Below are 26,506 nucleotides of genomic sequence, written 5' to 3'. Positions count from 1 at the left end.
CACAACATTAGGCCTATTTATGCATCTGTTACTGCAGTTTAAATGCATCCATGTCCCCTCTGAGATACATAAACTGTGTAAATAAATACATCTTAATGCTATTTCAGATGCAGATTCCAGAAATGTTTTCTTATGTTGGAATGAAAGACACTAAGTACCGGATGAAGTGCTTCTTATTCTTACCCAAAAATACAAAATGGAAGAAAGAGTTCAAACTGAACACACTCTTGCTACTAAAGCTGTATGAATATTTATATATATATATATATATATATATATATATATATATATATATATATATATATATATATATATATGCTTCTTTTCCATTTTGCATTTACTTGTACTTTTACTTTCAATACTTAAGTACGTTTAAGATTTTTAAAAATACTTTTCGTACTTAAGTACAATAAATATCATATACTTTAAGACTTTTACTCAAAACGAAGGCTTCAACTTCTACCAAAGTCATTTTTTGGTAACATACCTGTACTTTTACTTGAGTATGGCTTTCGGGTACTTTATACACCACTGCACACACACACACACACACACACACACACACACACACACACACACACACACACAGACAGGATGCCTTCTTATGCTTTTAAAGGTTCATCCAAGAAGTTAACAGATCTGACTAAGTAAGTTTACAGTTTATTTAATGCTATACTATGGGAAACAGTGATCATCTGATTATCATGTCTCTTCCCTTTCTCCCTCAAACACACAGGCACACACAGGATGTCATAACTATATAGGCCTATAGTTTTAGGATTCATCAGTGTGGATTATAGTTTTATTATACTAAATTACACTTTTTAGAAGTTTTTAATGTGTCAACTCTCACTGTTTCCTACCTATTATTATATGACTTTAGTGCTTTTATGGAATAGGAGCTGGTATACATATTCAAGAGCGTGCAAAGATGGGTAGTATTTTGATCGTATGTAGTGGGCCGGTCTAGGCCAAAATGCCAGGGCCGATTTTTTGTCCCAGTCCAGCCCTGCCTGGACCCCAGTTTGAAACCCCCTGATATAACTATCCAATAAGAAAAAAAAGAAAAAGATGCTTATATAGCGATCGTGTTTACCTGTGGCTTTAAGAGAGCGTCTATAATAAGAAGTGGAAACATAATCCATCTCTCTCTCTCTCTCTCTCTCTCTCTCTCTCTCTCTCTCTCTCTCTCTCTCTCTCTCTCTCTCTCTCTCTCTCTCTCTCAGTTGCTTGTCACTAGTGGTGAATAACGGAACCCGTTAGACCGCAAATTGTTTGACAGTTTTAGTTTAAACTTTTTGATCTCGTAGTTTTGAAGGAGTTTAGTGTAATAATAACTCTTCGTGTGCACATTTAGCACTCGCGCACTGTCTCTTTAAGAGGGTTTACCCACCGATCTCCTGTTGAGTATTTCCCCATACATTACCGTTCTTCTGTGTCTCCTGCCAGTCTCTCTGCGCTTTACTTCATTCATAACGGTTTATTTATTTATTTATTCACTTTGGAAACTTGAAGCTCAGACATGGCAGAGGTAGGGAAAGGAGTCAACGCCGGGAAACTGGCCAGTAATGTACAGAAGAGGATAACCCGAGCACAAGAGAAGGTATGCGTGCTTGCATCTCTTTGTATATGCAACAGTTATGTATTTTCTTGTTGTTATTTAGTTTGTGCATTCAACTGCTTCCGGCTGAACAGCTGTTCTAAGTATCAAATAATCAGTTTACTGTAGGAAGAGACAGCTGAACAGCACTGAAACACCACACAACACTCGCTCATGTGTTTTTCATGCTCCACTGAGTTGAAAAGATGGTTTTATTTCTCATTCCAAGAGCAGTTCCTGTTAAAGTTATGTTTGAAATTGATGGGGTCATTTGAGATGAAGGGCATTAAAGAGCAGTGACCAAAGCTCTTTTGATATTTGAGTTCTCCTTGCCATAGAATCAACCATTTATTATATTATATTATACTATAAGGAGACTGGGGCCTATTTGTCTCACTTTTGTACTCCACTGAATATTTGGCAGGTTAAATTCAATTTATTTTGAATGTCAGGCACACCTTAAAGACTCGGGTACAATAAATAAATAAATAATAAATGCCATTTCGACTGTCATTTCCCAAGTAAAATAAATAATTAAAAATACAGTTCAATATAATTGACAAATTATGGGCATGTTATCATATGGGGTAAGTTGTCACATTAGGGAGCTTCTGTTAACACTGATAAAAAAAAAAAAAAAGCAATTTAAAGTAAAAAAAAAAAACTTCACTTAGTGTCTGTTCTGTAAAATGTGTTGTAGGCTCCGCTATATGTAAACAGTAAAATTATTCTGAAACAATTAATAAAACAGACAAAATTATAAATAATTTTTAAATTACACATATGAAAACTTGCTCCTCGCTGAACTATTATAAAAAGTGTTGCCTATAATCTCCCCTCATTATATAGTTGGCACTTGTCTGAATGTGTGTCAGTGTATTATTATTATTATTTTTTTTTTGTGTGTGTGGGGGGGTTCACTTGTTTAAGGTGTTTGGATTCATAAAACCCACTGCTAGAGAAAACAAGCATTTGTGTCACTTTATAATTACTCAACCCTTACAACAACATCCTCATGCCCCAACTAGTCTCGCTCTCTCCTGTAACATTTTGTATCAGAGAAAAGCCCAGAATGTTTTCTCTAAGATGCACTAGGACTGCAATCAGAGGTATTCACAAACAACGTATGTCCACTACAAAATGAATCCCTGGCTCTCGGGAACATACGGAGCAGTTTTGAAATGGCGACGTTGTGGCACAGTTTAAGTCTCAGGGTATGAGTGGTGCATCAACAAAAACAAACCCCCAGCTGAAAGCAGGAGGTACACAGGAAGTGTCATTTCCATGCTAAACGCTCCAAATGACCGCTGGCCTCCCAGAGCGCACAGCTGGACACCAGAGTCTTACACTGTGCAAAAGTGACACGCTTTATATTTGAGTAATTTTAGGATGTAAGACCAGGGTTATAGGAACTACTTGATAAATTCAGCCAGTCTCTAGGTTTATTTTAGGGGTCTGACACTTGCACGCTGTTTCAATGAGTTAATAATCTGAACCAGCACTAGAATCAGTACAGAAACATCAGAATTGATACATATTTAGTCTTTTAGAATACATGTCATTTTTGTTTTAGGTCGTTTCATGCTAAATATTGTTACACATATTTCATAAGAGACTTAGACATCTTGGATAGGAGATTTCTTGGAAAGATAGTTTTATCGTTTCCTGTCCCTATAAACCAAGCGGGCTCATTACTTGGTAATCATATAGATGTTTACAAGGAGAGTTAAGAGGTTATTTAGGATCATTGTCTGTTTCTGTGTTCCTCTTCCTGTAGTAGGGGCTATTTTCAGTTGCTTTGTGTGTAATTCGGAAGTTTCTCATCATTCTCAACATCATCATCAAGTGCTGCATTTAAGAAACAGTATCTGTAACAATCAATAAAGTATGAAATGATGCCTTGTTGTCATGAAGGAACAAAAAAGTGGGGCCCTTTAAAATAAACTTTGTGCAGGTAGGCTTATACACTTCCAGCATTTTTTAATGTTGTTGATAGAATTCTCAAATTCTGGTCAAAATATAGTTAAAACAGTAATAATGTGAATTGTTATTACAATTTAAAATAATGTATGTGAATATTTTTTAAAATGTAATTTATTCCTGTGATGCAATTTCATTACTCCACTACAGCATCATTAATCCAGTCTTCAGTGTTTTATCTGGCTTTCTTTCTTTGGTAGAACACAGAATAGATTTTGCCGGCAGTTTAGCTACTTTGTCTCTGACATGCCAGCTTTGAATGTGATAGTGTGAGTGAGATTTACAATTTCAGGGAATTACAACTTAAATTTTGCTCTGTTCACCATGAAGAGTTAGCTAATATCTAGATTCAGATGACTTGGAGTATAGTGACTACTGTTTGTTATGTTGCTTTAATTATGACAGAATTTTAATCTTTGCATGAACGATCCATTTAATATGTTTTTGGACAGATTGCTTTTGGCTGCAGGCTTTACAATGGGCCTAAATATTATTTGTCAGCACTTGCTTTAGTTGCATTTAGTGTACTTTATGGTAGCTCAAGTCCTCAGCTGTCTCTGGCTTTTTAGAGTGTGAAAAGCTGGAGTCACTCTGAAAGTATCTGCATGTGTGTATTCGTGTGTGTGTGTGTATACACTCCTTCTAAGTGATATGCTGGCCATCAGCGTGATTGCGTTGAGGTAAGGTCGCGATCTCCTCTTTCCCCCTGAAACTCAGCCAGGTAGAGGAGAGTTAACCATGATCCTCTAGTGGCAAATGGCCCACATCTCTGTACTCTCCTTTATCTTTTCTCACTCTTCGCTTCTCCCACATCCACCTGTCTGTCATTAGATGATGTTTGTCACTAATTTGGAACATCAAGGCAGGTTATTCTTGAGTCACCCATCCATTTTTTTTTTTTTTGTACAAACATTCCAGAAGTGTCCAGTCACATAACGACCCTGGAGGACTAGAGATGGGTGCAAAGTTACAGCCACCTCCTTTTGTCAGATTAGAAACCCAAAGGAAGTGTCCTCAGCCTTACCCTGACCTCTGCTCTGATTGGACAGGCGACTTGTCAATCAAAAGCTCAAGCATGAGCCACACCCCTCTTCCGCACTTCACCCACACACCTGTCCGTCCTCATAGAGCTATAGAGCAGTGTGTGGATTGGGCTATGAATAGCAGACAGGCTGTAGCTGTGAGCTAATCCCCAGAAACCCCTTGTGCGAACAAACCGTGGTGTGTGTGAATGCCAGCAGCTGTGGTCTGGGGTATTTTTGGGGCTGTAACAGAACACCAGCAGACATCGACCAGAAGTAAAGTCCAGGGGCCTTTATAAAATACAGATGAAGTGACATTTGGCTTATTCGCACAAGCACATACAGGCTACTGCAAAATCTCTCTCATTGTAAGCTCCTTTAACCTGTTAGCTAAGGCTCCACCCACAGACACACTAATTAAGCCACTTGCCACTCCTATGAGAAGTCTGGGTGTGTGTTTACTTTAGACAGATTTGTCCCAGAAATATAGCTCAGTCTGACAAAACCTTTCTGGGAATTCTGAAGCTAAAAATTCTTCCTTTACATTATAGAAATCAATTGAAGTCTATGCTGTTGTAGAGGAAAGAGAGAATGCATTTGTATGGTGTCAGATTATAAGGGTGGTATTAATATGGATAACTGTATCAATTAGTATAAACTTGCCTCTCAGTTGCTCGAATGTTTCGCTCACACACACTTAGGAATCTCTCAGCTGCCGGACAAATGGTTGGCGCTGGTCTGATCAGAGCTGTATGAATTAAACATGCTGATTCACAAATAGTTCTCCTGTAAATGAAAACTTTGTCATCATTTACTCATGTCATTCAAAACCCGGATGATTTTTTGTCTGTGAAACACAAAAGGAGACAACGTTCCTGCTGCTCGCATTCAACTGAAGTATATAGTGTCCAGAGATTCCAAAAAGGACAAAATGCAGTTCATATGACTTGTGTACTATATTAGTCTTCTAAAGCCATATGATCAGACTGTAATTTAAGCAATTTTTAGGACACATTATGCAAGGCAGCTTCCAAATGAGGAAACATACAGGATGATAAAATTAGCAGTACTCCTATACTTAGTTTCGATAGTAAATCAGAAGAGTACAGAAGCTAGAGCAGAAGTATAACTGAACAAAAGTTGAGAAAGTCAGGATATTTTAGTATTTTTCATAGGAAATGCCTTTGTTTACAGTTATAAATGTATTAAGTGCTCTCGGAATAGAACTTTCTAAATAATGTATCACTTGTGGTGCTTTTAAAACCGTTTGTCCTTCGGGTCATCAATCAACAATTTTCATTGTGCGTCTGTTGCATGTCAAATGAATTAAAAACTCTGGACTTTTATGTTTCTCATAATTTATCTTTGGCTGCATTATAATGATTTCCTAATGCGCAGTATGATCAAAGAATGCACGTGGATGTGCTCAAGGAATTTGGATAATAAAAATAAATATTTTTCCGTCTCTCAAAAGAACAAATTAGTTCATTTAGTTGCATGATATTCAACAACGAAGTTGGCAGAATGAGGCAATCTTCCCATCAGTGCTACGTTCGGGAGAATTTGCACACAACACAACTCGTATAAACAGAGCTTATTTTTTTGTACAATTAGCTGCATAGCATCCATAATTATCAGTACCCGTGTTTTAATTTAGGAAAGAAAACAGATAAAAAAAACATGATTCAAATCATTCACTAACGACTCATCGCAAGTTCAAAATTAATATTTTTATTCAGTAAGGTTGCATTTAATTGATTAAAAGAGTGGCATCAAAGACATTTGTGACCCTGGACAACACAAAACCAGTCGTAAAGTCACATGGGGATATATTTCTAGCAATAGCCAACAATATCGTATGGGTCAAAATTATAGATTTTTCTTTTATGCCAAAAATCATTAGGATATTAAGTAAAGGTCATGTTCCATGAAGATATTTTGTAAATTTACTACCGTAAATATATCAAAACTTAATTTTTGATTAGTAATATGCATTGCTAAGAACTTTATTCGATCAAATTTAAAGGCGATTTTCTCAATGTTTAGATTTTTTGCATCAGATTCCAGATTTTCAAATAGCTGTATCTCAGCCAAATATTGTCCGATCATAACAAAACCATACATCAATGGAAAGCTTATTTATTGTATAAATCTCAATTTCAAAAATTGCCCCTTAGGACTGGTTTTGTGGTTGTGGTGTATAAATTCTGTTCTTATGACATTGTATTTATCAAAGTATACTGGAAAAAATGGTTTGCTAAAAAACTGTTTTCAACATTGGTAATAATAAGAAATGTTTTTGAGCATCAAATCAGCATATTGGAATGATTTCTGAAGGATCATGTGACACTGAAGACTGGATTAATGATGCTGAAAATACAGCTTTGCATCACAGGAATAAATTAGAGCCTATTTTACAATATTAATATAGAATTTAATATTAAAACTGAATATTTTAAATGACAAAATATCCCAAAGAGGCACAAAATAACTTTCACGGACTTTTACATTAAATGTTCCCTCCTGCCCAACTCAATCCAAGCAGCTGAGACCTTAGCCATCTTCAAGAATCGGCTAAAAACACATCTCATCCAGTTTTATTTGACCCTCTAACTCTAGCAATCTCTATTTTAATTCTATTCTTAAAAAAAAAAAAACTTACCCCTTTTAGACTTTTACTAAGTGCTTGTTTTCTTAAAAAAATAAAAATAAAATAACACTAGCCTCTCTATTATTTTTGTATTCTATTTGTTTTATTTTTATTTATTATATAATAAAAAAACTTGCTGCATGTACTGTGTTAAGCTAACTGAGACTTGTTATAGCACTTGCATATCATTGCTCTTTTGTTTTTTTTGATTGCTTCCATTGTTCTCAAATGTAAGTCGCTTTAGATAAAAGCATGTAAATGTAAATTGTATTAATATTTCACAATATTACTTTACTTACAATATTACTGTTTTAATGTATTTTGATCAAATAAATAGGGCCTTGGTGAGTATAAAAAAAACAATAAAAAATGTTTAAATTAAATGTTTGCCTGATTAAATGAATAATCTTTTTTGTCTGCTTGACTCATTAACAAAACTCAGTATTAACAAAATTTACTGACAGTCATATTAGTGGAAATTGCTCTATTTTAGAAAATTGAAAGTTAATTTTATGTAGTGAGTGAAATAAACCATCTTTTATTTGATAAATTATGTATTATTTTATCAAACCGTTCACCAACCACCTGCTCTCTAGATATGTCGTCAGCTATTGAAAAATCCATGCCATTCGACCACTAGCTCAGTGAGTACAGTCATATCCAGTGTTCCTGGAAGACCTCTGAGTCAGAGAGAATGCCTTCATCCCAGATCTGCTCTACTGCACAGGTCATCATGACACAGATCCAGGCCGCTGTGTTTTAAGATGTCAGGGGGCATGAGGGAGGGGTCCTGCTGCAGTGCATTCAGGATCAGCTTTCAAACACTCCCTGCACAGTAATACACATTCATACATTCTTCAAGAAGAGCACAGCTGACACGGCCTTTATTCATATAGGCCAAGAGAAAGCCAGTGGGAGATTAGAGGTTACTGTGATTTCCCCTCCAGCTTTATTGAATTCCTTTGCTCTACTAGACCAGGAACTTCTCTGGAACTTACTGTATTTTTCTATTTAGTTATATCTGACATTGTTACAAAAATGAACAGAATGCACCAAGTTATGTGTAGCAATTTATTGAAACTGATAGAGGAGTGAAAGCTCCATCTTCCATTAGTCAAACAGTCCCATCCCAAACTGTTTAGTATATTAGCATTCAGATGACTTACATCTTTGCATATTTCACTTTTTAGAAAGCATTTCAAAATAGAAAAATGTGAGAAACTTCATCCTTTCATCTTGAATCTCTTGACTTTATTATGAAATGGACGTCATAGGATGTGCTATACCGTTGTAAATATCAGGCTGACGGAAACCAATCTCTTTGGGTCACAAAGGGCATGGCATGTTTAATATGCCGCTAGGAGTTGATATGGGGGAGCAGAAGGAAAAGGAAATTACCTCTGAATAAATAGAGCCGGATACAAGCACTACCTCATACATGTTGGACAGGAAGTAGGGCGATCTGAACTAAAGGAAATCTGCTAGGAAATAGTTATGTCTTGTTTAATGGAAAGTCAACATCCTATGGAATAAAAGGACATTGTGCTTTGAACCTTTGGCAGGTGGTTGGTGGTATGTGTGGCAAGAAAGTAAAGTTTAGTCATTGACACACTCTCAGGAACTCATTGTAAGCCTCCTTGAATAAGTTTAATTTTTTATGAACAGTTACTGTATGTCAGCGTTCTTCATGGGGAAGAGGAACATGGAACCGATACTGAAAGCACCATTCGTGGTGGCCGGCGATCTAAGACCCTGTTTCTTACATACACATCTACACTCTTAAGACTGCACTTTTCATTTGTTTAAAATGCTGCTGAAGATGTTATTAAAGCAATAATGTCATGCCTATGATTTGATCACAATTATATGATGTGGTTAAACCTGACACCAATGTATAATAATAATAATTTGATGTATTATTATTACTGTAACAAGTTCATTAGTTTGACAGAAATTCAGATAAACATGGTACAGATAACTTCCTTTGCTTGTCGCTTTGTCATGTCACATCCGTTTAGGACACATTGACTGTAGGCTGTTTATGGTTTTCACACAGTTCTAACCTGGTACAGTGTGATAAGTTCAATATTAATTAGTTGATTTGAGGGGCGTGATGCAACTGAACCAGTCTTTTCACAAAATGCATTATACTTTTTACTCACCTTTATACTTAGTTCGTCATTTGCTGTTTCTTTACATTAATTCAAGTTATGTAGAATGGGATTTTTTAGCGCTTTCATTTATAATTTGTGGTCCTCACAAACACAAAGACTGGCCTGCAAACCAGTAAAGCAGAAGTTGTGTACCTTATGTGTTTGTATGACGTTGGCTGTTTTGTGTTGATCTCTGATAGGTGTTGCAGAAGTTGGGAAAGGCGGATGAAACAAAAGACACAGCATTTGAAGAGGAAGTGGCCAAATTCAACAAGCAGCTGGTAAGAGGCCTTAAACCTTCACCCTCTCGGACCCCTCCTTAATATACTCCTTGCCTTGACATTTGACCTCTGACCTTCTTCATAGTTCTTAAATATCTAGTGATGGTTTCTTCTCTCTGATCTATATCTGCAGGCTGATGGCACCAAATTGCAGAAAGACTTGAAGGCATATATGACGGCAGTGAAAAGTAAGACTCTAATTGTTTGTCTGTGTACATATTTTAATAAAAGAGATCAATGAGAGTTTAATTAACATTCAGTTATCATTTTCTCACCCTCATGTTGTTCCAAACCTGTATGACTTTCATTCTACTGTGGAACCCAAAATAATATATTTTGGTAACATTGACTTTCATAGTGTGAACAAAAACGCTGACATTATTCAAAACATGTTTTTTATGTTCCAAAGAAGAAAAAAAGTCATACCATTTTTCTTACACGACTTGAAGGTGAGTAAATGATTACATAGTTTTCTTTTTTTGGTGGGGGTGGGGTGAGCTATGCTTTTAACGCCCATGTAGTGCAATAGGACATAATTTAGAGAAGCTAATCTAGTCAATTTTAATGAAAAAGCAAACACAATCAAGTCCAAAAACAGTACAAAAAAGCATCAGTTCAATATGGTCCTAAGGTAAAAGTCGAACCAAATGTTCAATCACTCTACCATGCTCCTTTGTATTTAAATGCAGCCTTCTCTCAGATAAAATACACAAGCTTCTCTAAATGCAAAACAGATGATTGTTACTGAACATACTCAGTCCTGCTTCTATAGCTGTACCTGCCTCCATGTGTAACAGAGATAAAGGAGTCACAAATTCTTTCTAGGTTGTAAACATGTGGAAAGTGTTTTCAGGTCTGGCCATACTGGTTTGCTCTTAAAGTGATAGTTCACCTAAAAATGAAACACTGTCATCATTTACTCACCCCATGTTTTTTTTCTTCCTTGGAACATGTAAGTTTGATAAAATGTTAGTGCAGTTTTTTGGGGGGAGGACTAGATCTGTCAAGCTCCTAAAATGACCAAAAGCACCATAAAAGCAGTCGGTACACTATATTCCAAATCTTTAAGGCAGCATTTTCATTTATGGATGAACTACCACTTTAACCATTGGCGAGTAGTAGTGCATTAAAGAAATGCAAAGTAAGCAGACTCTAGCGTGCTGCCCTAATGCCTCAGCTTCCTCCCCTGTGCCCACAGCAGTTCTCACTTCTCGAAAAGATGTGTTTTGGGTTGAGTGACTATGCCAATGACCGTCTCTTAGCTGACCCGTTTTTTGTTTCCGCAGCCATGCACGAGTGTTCGAAGCGTCTGCATGACTGTCTGGCAGAACTGTACGACCCCGAGTGGTTTGGCAAAGAGGAGGTGGACTCCATCGCGGAGGTGTGTAAGGATGTCACTGGCAGAGCAAAACACTTTGTCTGGATTGTGTGACATTAGTGTTTTCAGTGTGAAAAATCTCATAGGAAAGTAAAATCTCTTTAATATGTCAGTTGTTTCTCCTTAAGTCTCTTGATTCTTACATACTGTTTGCAAAAGGGCCACAGTGACCTCAAATGTGTCGCTTGTAGAGTTTCAGAACAGATCTCAGTAATGTCACCAACCAGATACCAAACCAGAGGAAAATGTTAATGATCACAGGAACCTAGATACAATTAAATCAAGTCTCATACTTATCTCAGATGTGCTAAGAGACCAAAATCTTCCAGCATTTGAATATACACTACCATTCAAAATGTCAGGGCCAGTAATTTTATTTATTTATTTTTTGGAGAGAAAATAATTATCACAGTTTCCACAAACGTATCAAGCAGCAAAACTGTTTCCAACACTGATAAAAATAAAATAATTATTTAGCAGCAAATCAGCATGATTTCTGAAGGATCATGTGACACTGAAGACTGGATTAATGCTAAAAATTCAGCTTTGCATCTCAAGAATAAATTACATTTTTAAATGTATTAAAATATAAAACAGTTATTTAAAATTCGAATAATATTTCACAATACTACTGTTATTTTTGATCAGATAAATCAGCCTCGGTTAACATAAGAGATTTCAAAAACATTTTTAAAATCTTACTGACCCCAAACAGAAGTGTATATTTTAATTCTAAATCCCCAAAATGTTCTAAAAATGTAGTCACCCTCTATCCGTCTAAGATGTAGATGAGTTTCTTCAGAATGAGAGTTCAAACAGCTGATAAAAACAACAAAAGTGTGGATTATTGTTTTTATCAGCTGTCTAGACTCTCATTCTGACGGCACCCATTCACTGCAGAGGATCCATTGGTGAACATTTCTCCAAATCTGTTTCGATAAAGAAACAAACTCATCAACATCTTGGATGACTTGAAGGTGAGTAAATTCAGCAGAAAACTAAAAAATTGGGTGAACTATTCCTTTACGACTGTATGCAAGTGAAGGATCGATGCTGTCCACACTTATGTTTAGATCTCTGTTGACTTGATTCTGTTTTCTACATTTCTTTGATTTCTTCCACTCACCCATCCTTCTGTGAGTAAAGGAGATGATAATAATCTGGAGGTAAACATGACGGTCTAGTCTATAGCTAGTGCCGGTGATGCTAGAGTAGTGCTACTGCAGTGAACTCTATTTTAGAATAGTTCTATACACATATACAGTATTTAGACTATCGTCATCAGTGGTTTGTCAGTATGTGTGTGGTGTGTGTGTGTGTGTGTGCGTGCGTGCGTGCGTGTGTGTGTGTGTGTGTGTGTGTGACAGAGATTGTGAGAGTATGTGTCTTGCTGTACGTGTCTGATGACATTTGTTTTACAGGACACTGACCTCCTGTGGCAAGATTTCCACCAGAAGCTTGTGGACAATGCCCTCATTTCCACGGATACATATTTGGCTCAATTTCCAGACTTAAAGGTTTGTTTTTGCTTTAATACGTGGTACATGTAAGCATTTCAACATTTATAGGAACTAGTCAGTGATTTTATTGCTGTCCAAATTCAGAATGTCTGTTTTTTTTTCCACCGCATAAAAATTCCCAGCTAAATGGCCTACTGTTTTTTGACTAACACCAAGGTTGTGTGGTAATTTAATTGCTGTGTGAATCCACATCTCTGAGTTTACAATAAGGGTTCAATGGAAAAGTGGTTTTGTAAATGTCTTTTGACCACTGCCAAGCACCGTACAGTAATGGTTGTGTTTCGTGTTGATGTGCACGCATTTCAAATATGGACACTTTTATTACTGAAATGCTGGAAAAGGATTTTATTTCGTCACAGTTCCACTACATTAAGTAGTGAAATAAAAAAGAACAAAATCATGTATAATTTTGAAATGGGTCATTGTTATGGTATGCAATAAATGTATACACTGTAAAAAAAAAAAAAAAACTATTTAAACTTCAGCGCAGTTGCTGCTTTAAATCCTTAAATGCAATCATCTTGGTTGTACAAGTCATTTCAACTTAAATGATATTAAACTGGCTTAAAAAATCAAGCTAAAATAAAAACTAAAATTGCTCAACTTACTTTGAGTTAATGTAAAAATAAAAGTTGTCATGCCTTACTGATCATAATTTTTTACAGTGTATAAATTAGGGCTTGCACAACTAATTATTTTAAAAGTCAAACAAGTAGTTGGATCAAATGTTTACCTTATGTAAATAAAAGTTTGCTTTAACTCATTTTTGCTCATTTCCACATTTTTAAAATAACATCAATTTGAAAGATAAAATGCAAGACAGAAAGCCATTTAATCTAAAGTGCATTGATTATCCTATTTTTGAAAAGGATATTTAAATAATTAAATAGAGATATTATTTTCCTGTCGTTAAATTAAATATGAGCAATCAAAGCAATAACAGACATTTTGTTTATAGATGGCAATCATGTGACTGACCATGTGAGCAGCTCATTCATAGCATCATGGCATAATCGCCATACGAATGCATGACTTTTTATCATTAATGTGCCATGCAAATGTATTTTTACAGACGTTCCTATGAGAAGCAATTACTGACCGAATAGGGCTTTACACTGAAGTAGGATTCTGGCTACATCTAGACACCAGAATTTGTTGCATCACATAGCAAGAACCATCTAGCAACACTTACAACTTTATAACACCCTGGGAACCAATTAAGGCCATTGTCTATTTACAGTAGTTAGTTACTGTGAACTTGTGACTCTCTGACTCCCTCTGCAGACCCGCATCGCTAAGCGCGAAAGGAAGCTGGTGGATTTTGACAGTGCCAGACATCATTTTGCCTCTATACAGAAAAGCAAGAAAAAGGACGAGGCCAAAATTGCCAAGGTACCGAAAGCTATACTGATACTGTACTGTCTGGCTTTTTGTCTTTACACCTTGTTAACTAACCAACCTATTGCTATTACACTGCATAATTCATGTATCGCAGTCAGTTCAATGCTTGAGTGAGTGTATGTGTGCGTTTGCACAAGCTGTTATCTTGCTTGATGAGATTTGTGTGAGCTAACATCAGCACTTGAGTGTGTTTGTCGCTGCTCTCTCTTTGCTGCACGACTAGCCTCTGGCTCTGGTGGAGAAGGCTGCTCCTGGCTGGGCTCAGGGAATAATCACAGCACATCAAATCGCTCAAACTAACCTCTCGAGAAGCCAGGTGACTCATCTGTCACTCAGCCTGTAAACCCTCCCTTAATCTGCATAACTCCACCCACCTACTCACAGTCCACACCCACTCACAGCGTGGCTTCCTCATGTAGCATCTGTGTTCCTCAGGTGTATTTACTTCATGCTTTTGTATGTTTGTTTAAAACAACACTGTCCAAAAGTTTGGGGTCAATATAGTTTGAATATAGTTTACATTTGTAGAAGCAGACTGTTCTCACGTTTCTGCTGTTCATAATGTGTATATATAATCTGTAATCTATATAATCTACATTGCTCTGTTCATAATGTACATACAATCCCTACATTGCATTCCTATTCTATATTCTGTATATACTCTGCTCAATACTGTATATAGCAATTCCACTGTATATTCTGTAAATCATATCTTCACTTACTCTGCACTTATATGTATATAAAACACTATATTCTTGCACTTCTGGTTAGATGCTAACTGCATTTCATTAGCTCTGTACTTGTACTCTGCATAAATGACAATAAAGTTGAATCTAATCTAATCTAATTTTATTCTTGTGATGCATCATTACTCCAGTCTTCAGTGTCACATGATCCTTCAGAAATCATTCTAATGCTTATTTGCTGCTCAAGAAACATCTCTTTCTATTGTTAGTGTTAAAAACAGTTTTTCTGGTTTTGTGGAAACTGATTTTTGTTTCAGGATTCTTTGATGAATAGAAAGTTTAAAACAATAGCATTTATTTTGCAGTCTTTACGTTCACTTTAAATCGATTTAATGAATCTTTGCTAAATAAAATTATTAAACTTTTAAACAGTAGTTTAACTCTAGCAAAGACAACAGTGCCATTATTTAAAGGACTTTGGCTATAGCACACAAGCAATGTGAAGTGCTTTTATGGTATTTTTGGTGCTGTTTGGTCTTTTTTTGGAGCCCCTGCTAACCATTTGTTTTCATTGTTTGGAGAAATAGTCTAGAGTTGATTGTTTTGCGTTATACATTTGAACGCGTAATTCTTTGTATATGCATTTTCATAAATTATAGTGTGTTTAGTCTAATGACCGTGTGTGTTGATGTGTTTGTGTGTGTTTAGGCCGAGGAAGAGTTGGGCAAAGCTCAGAAGGTGTTTGAGGAGATCAATTATGATCTCCAGGAGGAACTTCCCACCCTGTGGGACAGGTAATAACCAGCTATTCATCCTGCCATGATCTCTGTTCATCTCTCTTATTCCTTCCCCTCTTTCTGTCTTCTTAAAAGAATAGTTCACTAAAAATGTATAACCATCACATTGTTCTAAACTTTATTTGCTGCTGCTAATTTATTTTCTGTGGAACACAAAATGATCATTTTGTAGCATTTTCACACATCTCTTTTCCTTATAATAACAATTCGAAGTGATCGCGTCTGACAAGCTGCAAAAAGGACAAAAATGCAATATAAAAGCCATACAATATCTACAACAGAGAGGAAGACTTACATTTTGTCCTACATTTCTGTTCCTCACACAAAGCTACTTTATTTGATTAAAAATAGTAAAAAATTTAATATTGTGAAATATTTTTACAATTTGAATGAACTGTTTTCGTTTTTAGTATATTTTAAAATGAAATTTTTAAGCTGAATTTTCAGCATCATTACTCCAGTTTTCAGAGTCACATGATCCTTTAGAAATCATTGTATTATTTTCTTATTATTATGAATAATAATTTCTTATAATTTCTGCTAAATGACTAAATGTAAATGTAAAACAGTTATATATATTTTTTCAAGATTCTATGATATATATATATATATATATATATATATATATATATACTGTATATATATATATTTGTGTGTGTGTGTGTATATATATATATATATATATATTATTTACATTATTAAAGTCTTTACTGTCACTTTTTTATTTAATGTATTCTTGCTAATTAAAAGAAAACTTATTTTTTCAATAAATAGTGTCTTATTGACCCTAAACTGTTGACCTGTATGGTTTAAGACATTGTTTATTGAGCTTAAGAGATCATAAGGAACTGTCTTTATATGAAAAACTGCAAATATTCTTCTTTTGTGTTCCACAGAAAAAAACAGCAGCATGATTTGAATAACATCATGACAAGTACATAACAAAATATACATTTTTTGGTAAACTAAAGCATTTTTTTTCCTTTAAATGAACTGATTTTGACTTGTTGCTTTCTCTCTCTCTCTCTGCAGTCGTGTTGGCATCTATGTTAACACATTCCAGAGCGTTGCCGGCCTGGAGAAAAACTTTCACAGGGACATGGGCAAAGTGAGGCAATAATAAGAGACGTATTAAGAAATAAATGAGATTATTGTTGTTAGTTAAGGAATATGTTGTTACGTTATATGTTGTTAGTTATTTTGCACTCTCTCACTCACAGCTGAACCAGAATCTGAGTGATATTATGACCAAACTGGATGAGCAGCGTCTAGCCAAGTGAGTGCTTTTATCCTGGGATATTTCCTGTCTGTGTAGACACTTCTGGTTTCCTGTAGTTTAGCACACAGATGTGCGAGTTCTTGTTTTCCTTGTAAATTAAACCAACCCAAATAACCCACAGAAAAGGTGTCACGACAGCAAGCACTGGGAAGAGGTAACAGCTCCAGTGTTTTATGTGTGTTTATGCAACATTTATTGCATTAAAGATTCACTTCAACAAGATTATTTACACCATGTTCTCTCATCTCATATAATATCTTGTTTTGGTGTGTAAATCTTTTTAATGACTTCAGAAATTCATGGAAGAAAAAACAATGTTTTGGCTGTCAGGCCTCAGAAATGTCTGAGAAACATTTGTTTTCACTTGAGAGGTGCATGTTTTTCCTCCATTTGAAAAAAAAAACAATTGGTGCATATTACTGCTGAAATATTAAAAATTGACTAACACTTGTTTGCTGTGGAAAATTACCACTAGCTTGGGGCTGTGTGTACATGCTGACAAAAAAAATAACTGCATGTCTGGAATGTCTTTGAAATGCAGTAATTGTGCATGGTTGTGATTTAAACCAATCTGCCTGCAGTATTAACACTGATCTCTGCTGCCACCTAGTGATCTGTTTCAGCCAGGACACGCATGACAAGTGTAGTACTGTATTTATTTACCAGTGTGTGTTTTTCATGCAGTGAAGAAGCAGCCAATCACAACCTCTCAGAGTCCGGGTCAGAGGCCCCTAAATCACCAGCAAAGGTACTGTGAGAGAACTGATGTTTTTATGTGCGCTATATGTTTTTATGTCTTACAGTATGAATGAAACTAAAGAAGCATAAATAAAACCAAGCCTTTTTTTTACATTTATACATCAGACATTGCAATGGGGTTTAAATACATTTTTAAATAAGTGATGGATAGGAGAGAATGTTGATTTTGTTTTCTCATAAAAAACTGGACATAACCATGTGACTACCTTGATATGATCAAAGTTTTCTTTAAGGGGCAGTGTTACACCAGTATTTATAATTAACCTTACAACAGTGTTGTTCTAGTAGTAGATAAAAAAACTAACCATAAGCGGTTCTGATTTGGTGTTTTAACTGTCAGTGTGTTATGTATTTTCCTCCTGCTTGTGTGTGTTTGCATGTGTGTGTTGGTGTGGCAGTCCAGAGAAGGACCGCCGGTGTCACGGCCCTCTTCATCTCAGGAGGTGAAACAGGACAACATCATTAACCTGCTTGAAGATGCAGTGGTGCCTGACATTAACAATTCAACCCAGCCACAGGTCAGAGGTCAAATGACTCCCTCCCCTGCTCATCTAAGCACTCTCACCAGTCTCTTCCTGGCTTTATCTCCATTTCATTTATATATCATCTCCATCCTTAATTAGCACATTCATCCTCCTTCTTCACCCTAAAGTGCCACATTTTAAACCTGACTGTTGTCATCTTTTATCAACTCTCAACTGAAGTATTACTGGCTCTTGAGTTTGTCAGCATTACCAAAACCATTGCTGAATTTGGAACCACATACTACCCTTACTATTTCTGCTTTAGACATATATGGTAAATGAGTAGTATGCTAGTATATGCAGTTCTGAATTCAGCACATGATGCCATCTAAGATGCATGCAACAGCTCGGCCTCTTGAGTTTTGAAGTGGAATGAAATTTCTGCATGTTTCCCCTTTGAGTTTTGGCGAACTGAAATACCACTTTGGTTTAGCATGTAACACATTAACTGCTCGCATGTGATGCATGTTAACTGTCAGCTACTAATTGTATTGTAGTACTCTCAGCTCTGTTTGACACATTTGACCATGATTATATTCACTGCACAGAATTCCATCGATTTTTCCCTAAAATCTCAGCAAAAATGCACCCTATTCTGTATGGGCTTGTTCATTGTGAATATTACTGTATATTATTTTTTTCTTACTCTTATACATGGTGTTCCAGTATCCCCTATTAGATCACTTCACCTATAACGAATGCTTTTCTCTCATGTTTGCTGTAATAAAAAGCTCTGAACACTATAATGAGCATAAGCTCCTTTCAGGGGGGTTTATGAGAGCTCTCATCTTACTATTGTCATGGTGATAGACGTACTTTGCACTCTTATTATGACCCTCATTTATCTCACTCTTTCATTTTGTGCTGCCTCATGAAAGGAGGCTTCATGGGATTCATGGGAGGAAAGACCTTGTACTGTGCTGGCACTCTTGTGATGGATCCGATCGCTCTTGAGTCTTGACATAATCTTTGTGATTCTTGTGGGCTGATTGATCATGGCAGTGGGTTGCACTCAAAGAGCCAGAAAGAACCATTTGATGGGGATTTTGGATGAAATTTTTCTACAGTCTTTGGATTGAGAAATTAGAAAACCACACACAAACAAACAGACCATTAACAAACGTTAAGCTGTATCCAATACAGCAAACAGACGTCTCATTACAGAAACAAGAACAAAAAAAAATAGTTATATCTTAATATAGACAAGAATAATACTACGCAGTTTGCTTTGCTCAGGGGTTTACATGCACCTCTATTTAGGTTTGTGTGTGTGAATCTTGCTATCTGGTGAATTATATAATAACAGATTTCACTCGCTTTTCAGCTAATATATTTGGACTAATATTTATACTGTAAAAAAAAAAATTAAATTAAATAAATAATGTATTGTATTTGTCAGGGTCTTAACCCTAACTAAAAATAAAGCTAAAGTTATTACAATAGAATAGAAATAAAGAAATTAATAGAAATAAAGCTGAAATCAAATATAAATTTAGATGAAAAGCCTACATTTATTTCAGTTAGTTGCAAGGAAACATTTCTCATTTTTGTTTAGTTTAAGTTGAAACAGTAAAACTGGAAATTAAGTAAAAACTAAAACTGAAATAAAAATGACATAACAAAATTAATAAAAATGTAACTAAAATTTAAATTGAAAATGTAAAAATAAAAGCTCATTCAAAATACTAATAAAAAATAAAAATAACCATTTTGGGAGTTTAGAATGAACAGTAATTCACGTCTCCTTCATATTTTCCTTCATTTATTCCCTTTTTCTTGCAAATTATTTGCGCCTTTTACCATATTACCATATTGCCTGGCCTTATCCCCACCATCTATTTTACCTCCCAAAATCCAACAAACAATGGCGACCCTTCTTACCCATCCCAGCCTGATCAGACCCCTGCTGCAGACCCCTCCCAGCAGTGGGACTCGGATGAAGAAGTTGCTGCTCAGCCTTACGGCCAGCAGCCATACGAGGCTCCTCAGTGGGAGGATGAGGTCGCTCCTGTCGTACAGCCGTATGAACCTCCCAGCTGGGATGAGCAGGACAGCATGTCTGCGCAGTCAGGCTGGGGGCAGTGAAACAGCTGCGCCTGCGCAGCCAGACTGGGAGGATGATGGTGCGGAGCGCTGGGGCGAGGAAGAGTCCCAGGTAGGCCAAAAGCAAGACGCAGATACAAACTGGGGCAGTGGTGCGGCTCAGGCTTGGGAGGCGAAGTCAGTGGGAGAAGCTTCAAAGTGTAAGAGGAACAAGATTAATTTTGGTTGTATTGTGGAGTAATGTCATAGAGTTAGGATGGATCAGAAGTAGATCATGTTGTTCTGTGGATGTGGCAGGTTTCCACTGTGGTCATGTTAAATGCCCGTTTTTGTGTGCATTTCTATAGATAGCAGGTTTGCTTTATTCTGTTGAGTTGCTCAGGTGTAATTAAGGTGTTTCTCTTTATTCTTTGTATTTAGAATGAGGCGCCAACAGTGACTAATGGCTCATCAGATGCAGAGCTTCCTCCACCTGTTCTCTATAAGGTGAGATGCACTGAAAACCCAAGATCCCATAGGTTTACAATGGAAGTAGTATTTATTGTATTATATTATAATACAATATCACTGTATTTTACTGTATTTTGATCAAATAAACGCAACCTTTATATATAATGTCAAATTGATTAATTGTAATTAATCACATCCAAAATAGAAATTTGTGTTTACATAAGATGTGTGTGTACTGTGTATATTTATATCTATATATAAATACACACACATGTATATATTTAAGAAATATATGTAATATATATTTATATTTATGTATAATATAAATCATATATAAATATTGTATAAAAATTGTATACAGTATATTGTATTTATAAACATATATAAGGGTTGTTATATGTACATATAACAAATATACACAGTATACACATATATTATGTAAAAACAAACTTTTATTTTGGATCCAATTATTTGCGATTAATCGATTTGACAGCACTAATGCACGCACACACACACACACGCAATTTATAATAATGATTTCTATATTTGAATATTAATAATTTTATTCCTATGTTGGCAAAGCTGAATTTTCGGCATCATTACTCCAGTCTTCAGTGTCACGTGATCCTTCAGAAATTATTCTAATTCTGATTTGGTGCTCAATAAACATTTCTTATTACAGTTGAAAACAGCTGTTCTGCTTAATATGTTTTAGAAAACAAGTTGCATTTTTTCAGGATTCTTTGATTAGAAATTTGTTTATTTTACATTTATTTGAAATTGAAAATTGATTTCTTGTAACAATGTAAAAGTCTTTACTGGCACTTAAAAAAAAAATCAATTTAAAGCATCTTTTCTAAATAGCAGTATTCATTTCTTTTTATAAAATCTTGATAAATCTTGGCACATTTTTGAATGGTGGTGTGTGTATACATGTATATACAGTGGGGGGAAAAATGATTTGATCCCCTGCTGATTTTGTACGTTTGCCCACTGACAAAGAAATGATCAGTCTATAATTTTAATGGTAGGTTTATTTTAACATTGAGAGAGAATAACAAAAAAATCAATAAATAAAAATCCAGAAAAACGCATTTCAAAAAGTTAGAAATTCATTTTCATTTTAATGAGTGAAATAAGTATTTGACCCCTTCGCAAAACATGACTTAGTTCTTGGTGGAAAAACCCTTGTTGGCAATCACAGAGGTCAGATGTTTCTTCCAGGTTGGCACACATCTCTGGAGGGATTTTGTCCCACTCCTCTTTGCAGATCCTCTCCAAGTCATTTAGGTTTCGAGGCTGACGTTTGGTAACTTGAAACCTTCAGCTCCCTCCACAGATTTTCTATGGGATGAAGGTCTGGAGACTGGCTCGGCCACTCCAGGACCTTAATGTGCTTCTTCTTGAGCCACTCCTTTGTTGCCTTGGCCGTGTGTTTAGGGTCATTTTCATGCTGGAATACCCCTCCACGACCCAGTTTTAATGCCCTGGCCCTGACGGTTCATGGCCCCGTCCATGGTCCCTTTGATGCGGTGCAGTTGTCCTGTCCCCTTAGCAGAAAAACACCCCCAAAGCTTAATGTTTCCACCTCCATGTTTGACGGTGCGGATGGTGTTCTTGGGGTCATAGGCAGCATTCCTCCTCCTCCAAACACGGCGAGTTCAGTTGATGCCAAAGAGCTGGATTTTGGTCTCATCTGACCACAACACTTTCACCCAGTTCTCCTCTGAATCATTGGCAAACTTCAGACGGGCTGTACATGTGCTTTCTTGAGCAGGGGGACCTTGCGGGCGCTGCAGGATTTCAGTCCTTCACGGCGTAGTGTGTTACCAATTGTTTTCTTAGTGATTATGGTTACAGCTGCCTTGAGATGATTTCCAAGATCCTCCCGTGCAGTTCTGGGCTGATTCCTCCACGAGCTGAGATCTTGCATGGAGCCCCAGTCTGAGGGAGATTGACAGTTATTTTGTGTTTCTTCCATTTGCAAATAATCGCACCAAATGTTGTCACCTTCTCACCAAGCTGATTGGTGATGGTCTTGAAGCCCATTCCAGCCTTGTGTAGTTCCACAATCTTGTCCCTGACATCCTTGGACAGCTCTTTGGTCTTGACCATGGTGGAGAGTTTGGAATCTGATGGATTGATTGCTTCTGTTAAAATGCACATCAATTTATAACTTTTTTGAAATGCATTTTTCTGATTTTTTTTGTTGTTATTCTGTCTCTCACTGTTCAAATAAACCTACCATTAAAATTATAGACTGATCATATCTATCTCAGTGGGCAAACGTACAAAATCAGAAGGGGATCAAAAAACAAATTTCCCCACTCTATCTATCTATCTATCTATCTATCTATCTATCTATCTATCTATCTATCTATCTATCTGTCTGTCTGTCTGTCTGTCTGTCTGTCTGTCTGTCTGTCTGTCTGTCTGTCTGTCTGTCTGTCTGTCTGTCTGTCTGTCTGTCTGTCTGTCTGTCTGTCTGTCTGTCTGTCTATCTATCTATCTATCTGCTGTCAAACGATTAATCGCATCCAAAATAAATGTTTTTGTTTACATAATATATGTATATGCACTGTGTATATTTATTATGTATATATAAATACACACAAATACAGTATATACTTATATACTGTATATTTACATGTATATACATTTATATATTCATATTCTTGTATCTTATATTATATATATATTTACTGTAAAAACATACCATATTTTTCTTAAATATATACATGTTTGTATTTATATACATAATAAATATACACAGTATACACACATATATATTATCTAAACAAAAACTTTTATGTTGGATTCGATTAATTGCGATTGTTGATGTGTATATATATATATAGAGAGAGAGAGAGAGAGAGAGAGGTAGAGAGAATTTTCTAACATGATTTTTGGTAGGTGAAAGTGATACACGACTACGGAGCAACAGACAGCGATGAACTTGATCTGAAGGCTGGTGACATTGTGCTTGTGCTTCCCTTTGCCAACCCAGATGAACAGGTCAGTCATGGCACCCATGTTTATACATGCATACACACTCACATACAATCGGACAATGACTCATTGTCTTTTTGTTTGTGTGCGCAGGATGATGGCTGGTTAATGGGCGTAAAAGAGTCACACTGGATTCAGAATAAAAACCTCCTAGTTAAAGGAGTCTTCCCGGAAAACTTCACCCAGAAACTGTGAGCGGAACAGCCCTCTCAGAATCACCTGTTCTTATACTTCGTTTTCTCACCACTTTACTGTGATACATTTTTTTATAAAACATCTTCAAAAACAAGGGCTTCTCAAGCAAAAAAAAAAAAAAAAAAAAGCTCAAATCTATATACTGTGGCCACATGTAGAATTGGCAGTAAGAATAAACAGTAAAAGGCATTAGATGATATTTGCAGCAGCATGCTTTACATAACTTCATGAAGTAATATGGACCACATGCACACTGCAGCTAAACTCGCTTGTCAGTTCATCCTTTAAAGCTGAATCCTGATCTGTACATACAGTTCAGTAATTTATGGGAGTGACAACCACATTTACAAAACTTTTTTGCAGTTTGTTTACAACTGAAGAGAAAAACTATGTTAATGATAAACTAAATGTGTTGCTCTGCTTTATGCACAGTGCAAGAAAGTCACAGGGAAGGAGATACGAGCTTTGACTTACATATGATGCCAGGTCTTGCTAGAAAAAAACACAAACAAGAACAAGCAAAAAAATAAACCTAAATAAATCCAAATGATTTATATTGGAAATAAGACAAAATATTGCAACTTGCACCTGCCTACATAAACTGGATCACTTTATGAGCAAAACCATAAGCCCAAATGCACTGATAAGTGGACATGGCAACACTGCAAGAACATGCTCTGTGAAACAGACTTTCAAAAATAAACAATGGTGAACTTAATGAGTATTTGGTTGCAGTAGTATTAAAAATAGCGGATACCAAACACGCAAGACTCCAGAACGTTATGATTACCATGGTGTCAGCTGTCTCGATTTCAGTTCTGCTCAGTGCACACATGAATTGATCATTTAGGAGATTCAGTCCCATATTTGAATGGGTTGTCACTCCTGAAGCTTTACAGTGTGAACGTGGCCATGGACACAATTAAAAAATCCCTAATAGAGCTGGGGCCGATTTGATTGGTATTTGTCATTGGGCCATTTTGGGAAGACATAAAGCATCAGTTTTTTTGCTCTAAACTGAATATCAATGTATTTCAGTGAAATCTTTTACTCTTTTGCTTAAAGTCAACATGAAATTACTGTGCACAATTCTTCAGTGCATGTCCCACATACTGTAAAATAAAAAAAAAATGTGTAGAGACTGTTTCCACCAAGTATAAATAGAAACAAATAGCATCTTGTATACAAGTAATACAGTGACAGATGCTCTTCACAGATGGAATACACTATTTGTACTAAAGGTCAAATATCTGGTGGGCAAAAAGGTTGGCTTCCTGCATAGCCTACTGATGTCACAAATCTCTTCCCAAATCAATCAAGTCCTGAAGTCCAGTATACAGTATATTCTGTAAATGTGCAAACTCCATTTCATGTTGACTTTAAAATCAGGGACAACAGACTCTTTTGCTGGTTTTATCGTCGCTAGAGTCTCCTGTACATGTAGAGCCCATTCAACCCTTACAATAGTTTAACATGTTGTTCCCTAGATAGGGTTTCTAGCACTGCACTGCATGCGAGGGGTTCATCTCAATACATGATCAAAAACTTCATAATATTTATGTTTTTCTTTGTTCTGTTATAAAGGTCTTCAGGTATATGCCACCAAAGATTATGAAAATTATACAATGGGACAAACCACTGTGTTGTACTGTATGAACAACTGTTTGCTTGAAACACATTTTGCAATGTATTTTAAAATCTTTAAACAATTGAAACATTTTTCATGGTTGCATGAATGTTTTATAGTTCCTTTTAGACGGGTGCACAAAAGCTTTATTCTTACAGACCTGGAGAAGACCGGTCATATCTCATTTTCATGATTATACTAATATTTAAAATAGAAAATCATGTTGAAAATATAGATTTTTTGATTTTCATATTGATCTGGGAAAATGTAGCCTGTGATGCACTGAAACAATCTTAGGGTGGAAATACTGAATGAACTGCGTGAGATTTATTCGCATACTTTACTGAGATAGTACAGTATAACTGTACCAAAATTGTGCTCATCTGCACCTGCATATGGTTATATGCCTGGTTATAACACTCTTCTCTGTCATTTGATGAATTACCACTGCCATTTTTCAATAGTAATATGTACACTAACGTCTCTTTTTAAAATTCAGTTTTCTATGTTAGTCTCTGTTTCTATGTTAATTAAATCAGGATCAATTGCATTGTTGAGAAATGGCAATGACATATATTCAGTATTCGGTACATTTAGCACCTGGTTAAAATGGATTGGTTTAAATGCTACAAAATCGGGCCCCTGTTTTAATGCTTAATCTGTTATCAAATACACAGGGAATCTGCTTTTACCAAAACAGTGTAGAATCTCCCAAGCAGAGTAAATTAGCTGCTATTTTGTGAACTCTTATGTATTTTCGACTCTGGCATTGTCAGTGTGTACCGTGTAAATCTAGTTTATATAATATCTCTCCCTGACCTGTTTACATAGCAGAGCTGTAATTTTCTTACCTGGTAAGCTCTATATTTGAATAATTTTTGAATATTGAAGGATTCATCAGGTCTTTGAGCAAACAGCTGCAAGAGGTCTAGTCTATTCACGTGAATGTTGAAAGTGACTCCTGAATGGTGAAGGTTCTGATATTTAAAACTGAGATGTTTCACATGAACTATATATACATGTCATCATAAAGGGAAAATGTCCTGCAGCATTTTGATAGCTTAGGATGTTCTGTCTTAACATGCAGTTCTCTGTAAGAAAAATACCCTGTCATGAAGCCTTCAAAAAGCATATTAAAATTAAAATTATACT

The 26,506-nt window shown here is 36.0% G+C and overlaps 1 protein-coding gene across 2 annotated transcripts; it reads left to right on the top strand.

The window, feature by feature from the left end:
* Positions 1–1,238: 1,238 nt before the first annotated feature.
* Positions 1,239–26,506, top strand: LOC306878769 (myc box-dependent-interacting protein 1-like). Of its 2 annotated transcripts, XM_079431292.1 has the most exons (15): positions 1,239–1,603; positions 9,606–9,686; positions 9,820–9,874; positions 10,973–11,067; positions 12,486–12,581; positions 13,869–13,976; positions 15,380–15,465; positions 16,501–16,576; positions 16,689–16,744; positions 16,869–16,901; positions 17,432–17,495; positions 17,905–18,024; positions 20,494–20,559; positions 23,437–23,538; positions 23,626–26,506. In XM_079431292.1, exons 1-15 carry the CDS (start codon positions 1,523–1,525, stop codon positions 23,725–23,727), a joined length of 1,221 nt encoding a protein of 406 aa, XP_079287418.1. In that variant the 5' UTR covers positions 1,239–1,522; the 3' UTR covers positions 23,728–26,506. The 2 variants fall into 2 exon arrangements, with proteins under 2 accessions (XP_079287418.1, XP_079287419.1); XM_079431293.1 differs by lacking the exon at positions 16,869–16,901 and having other exon boundaries at positions 1,262–1,603.

The sequence above is a fragment of the Barbus barbus genome (assembly GCF_936440315.1).
Source record: "Barbus barbus genome assembly, chromosome: 13".
NCBI lineage: Eukaryota > Metazoa > Chordata > Actinopteri > Cypriniformes > Cyprinidae > Barbus > Barbus barbus.
Note: the sequence above shows the minus strand (reverse complement) of the source record. Positions and strands in the feature narration are given on the sequence as shown.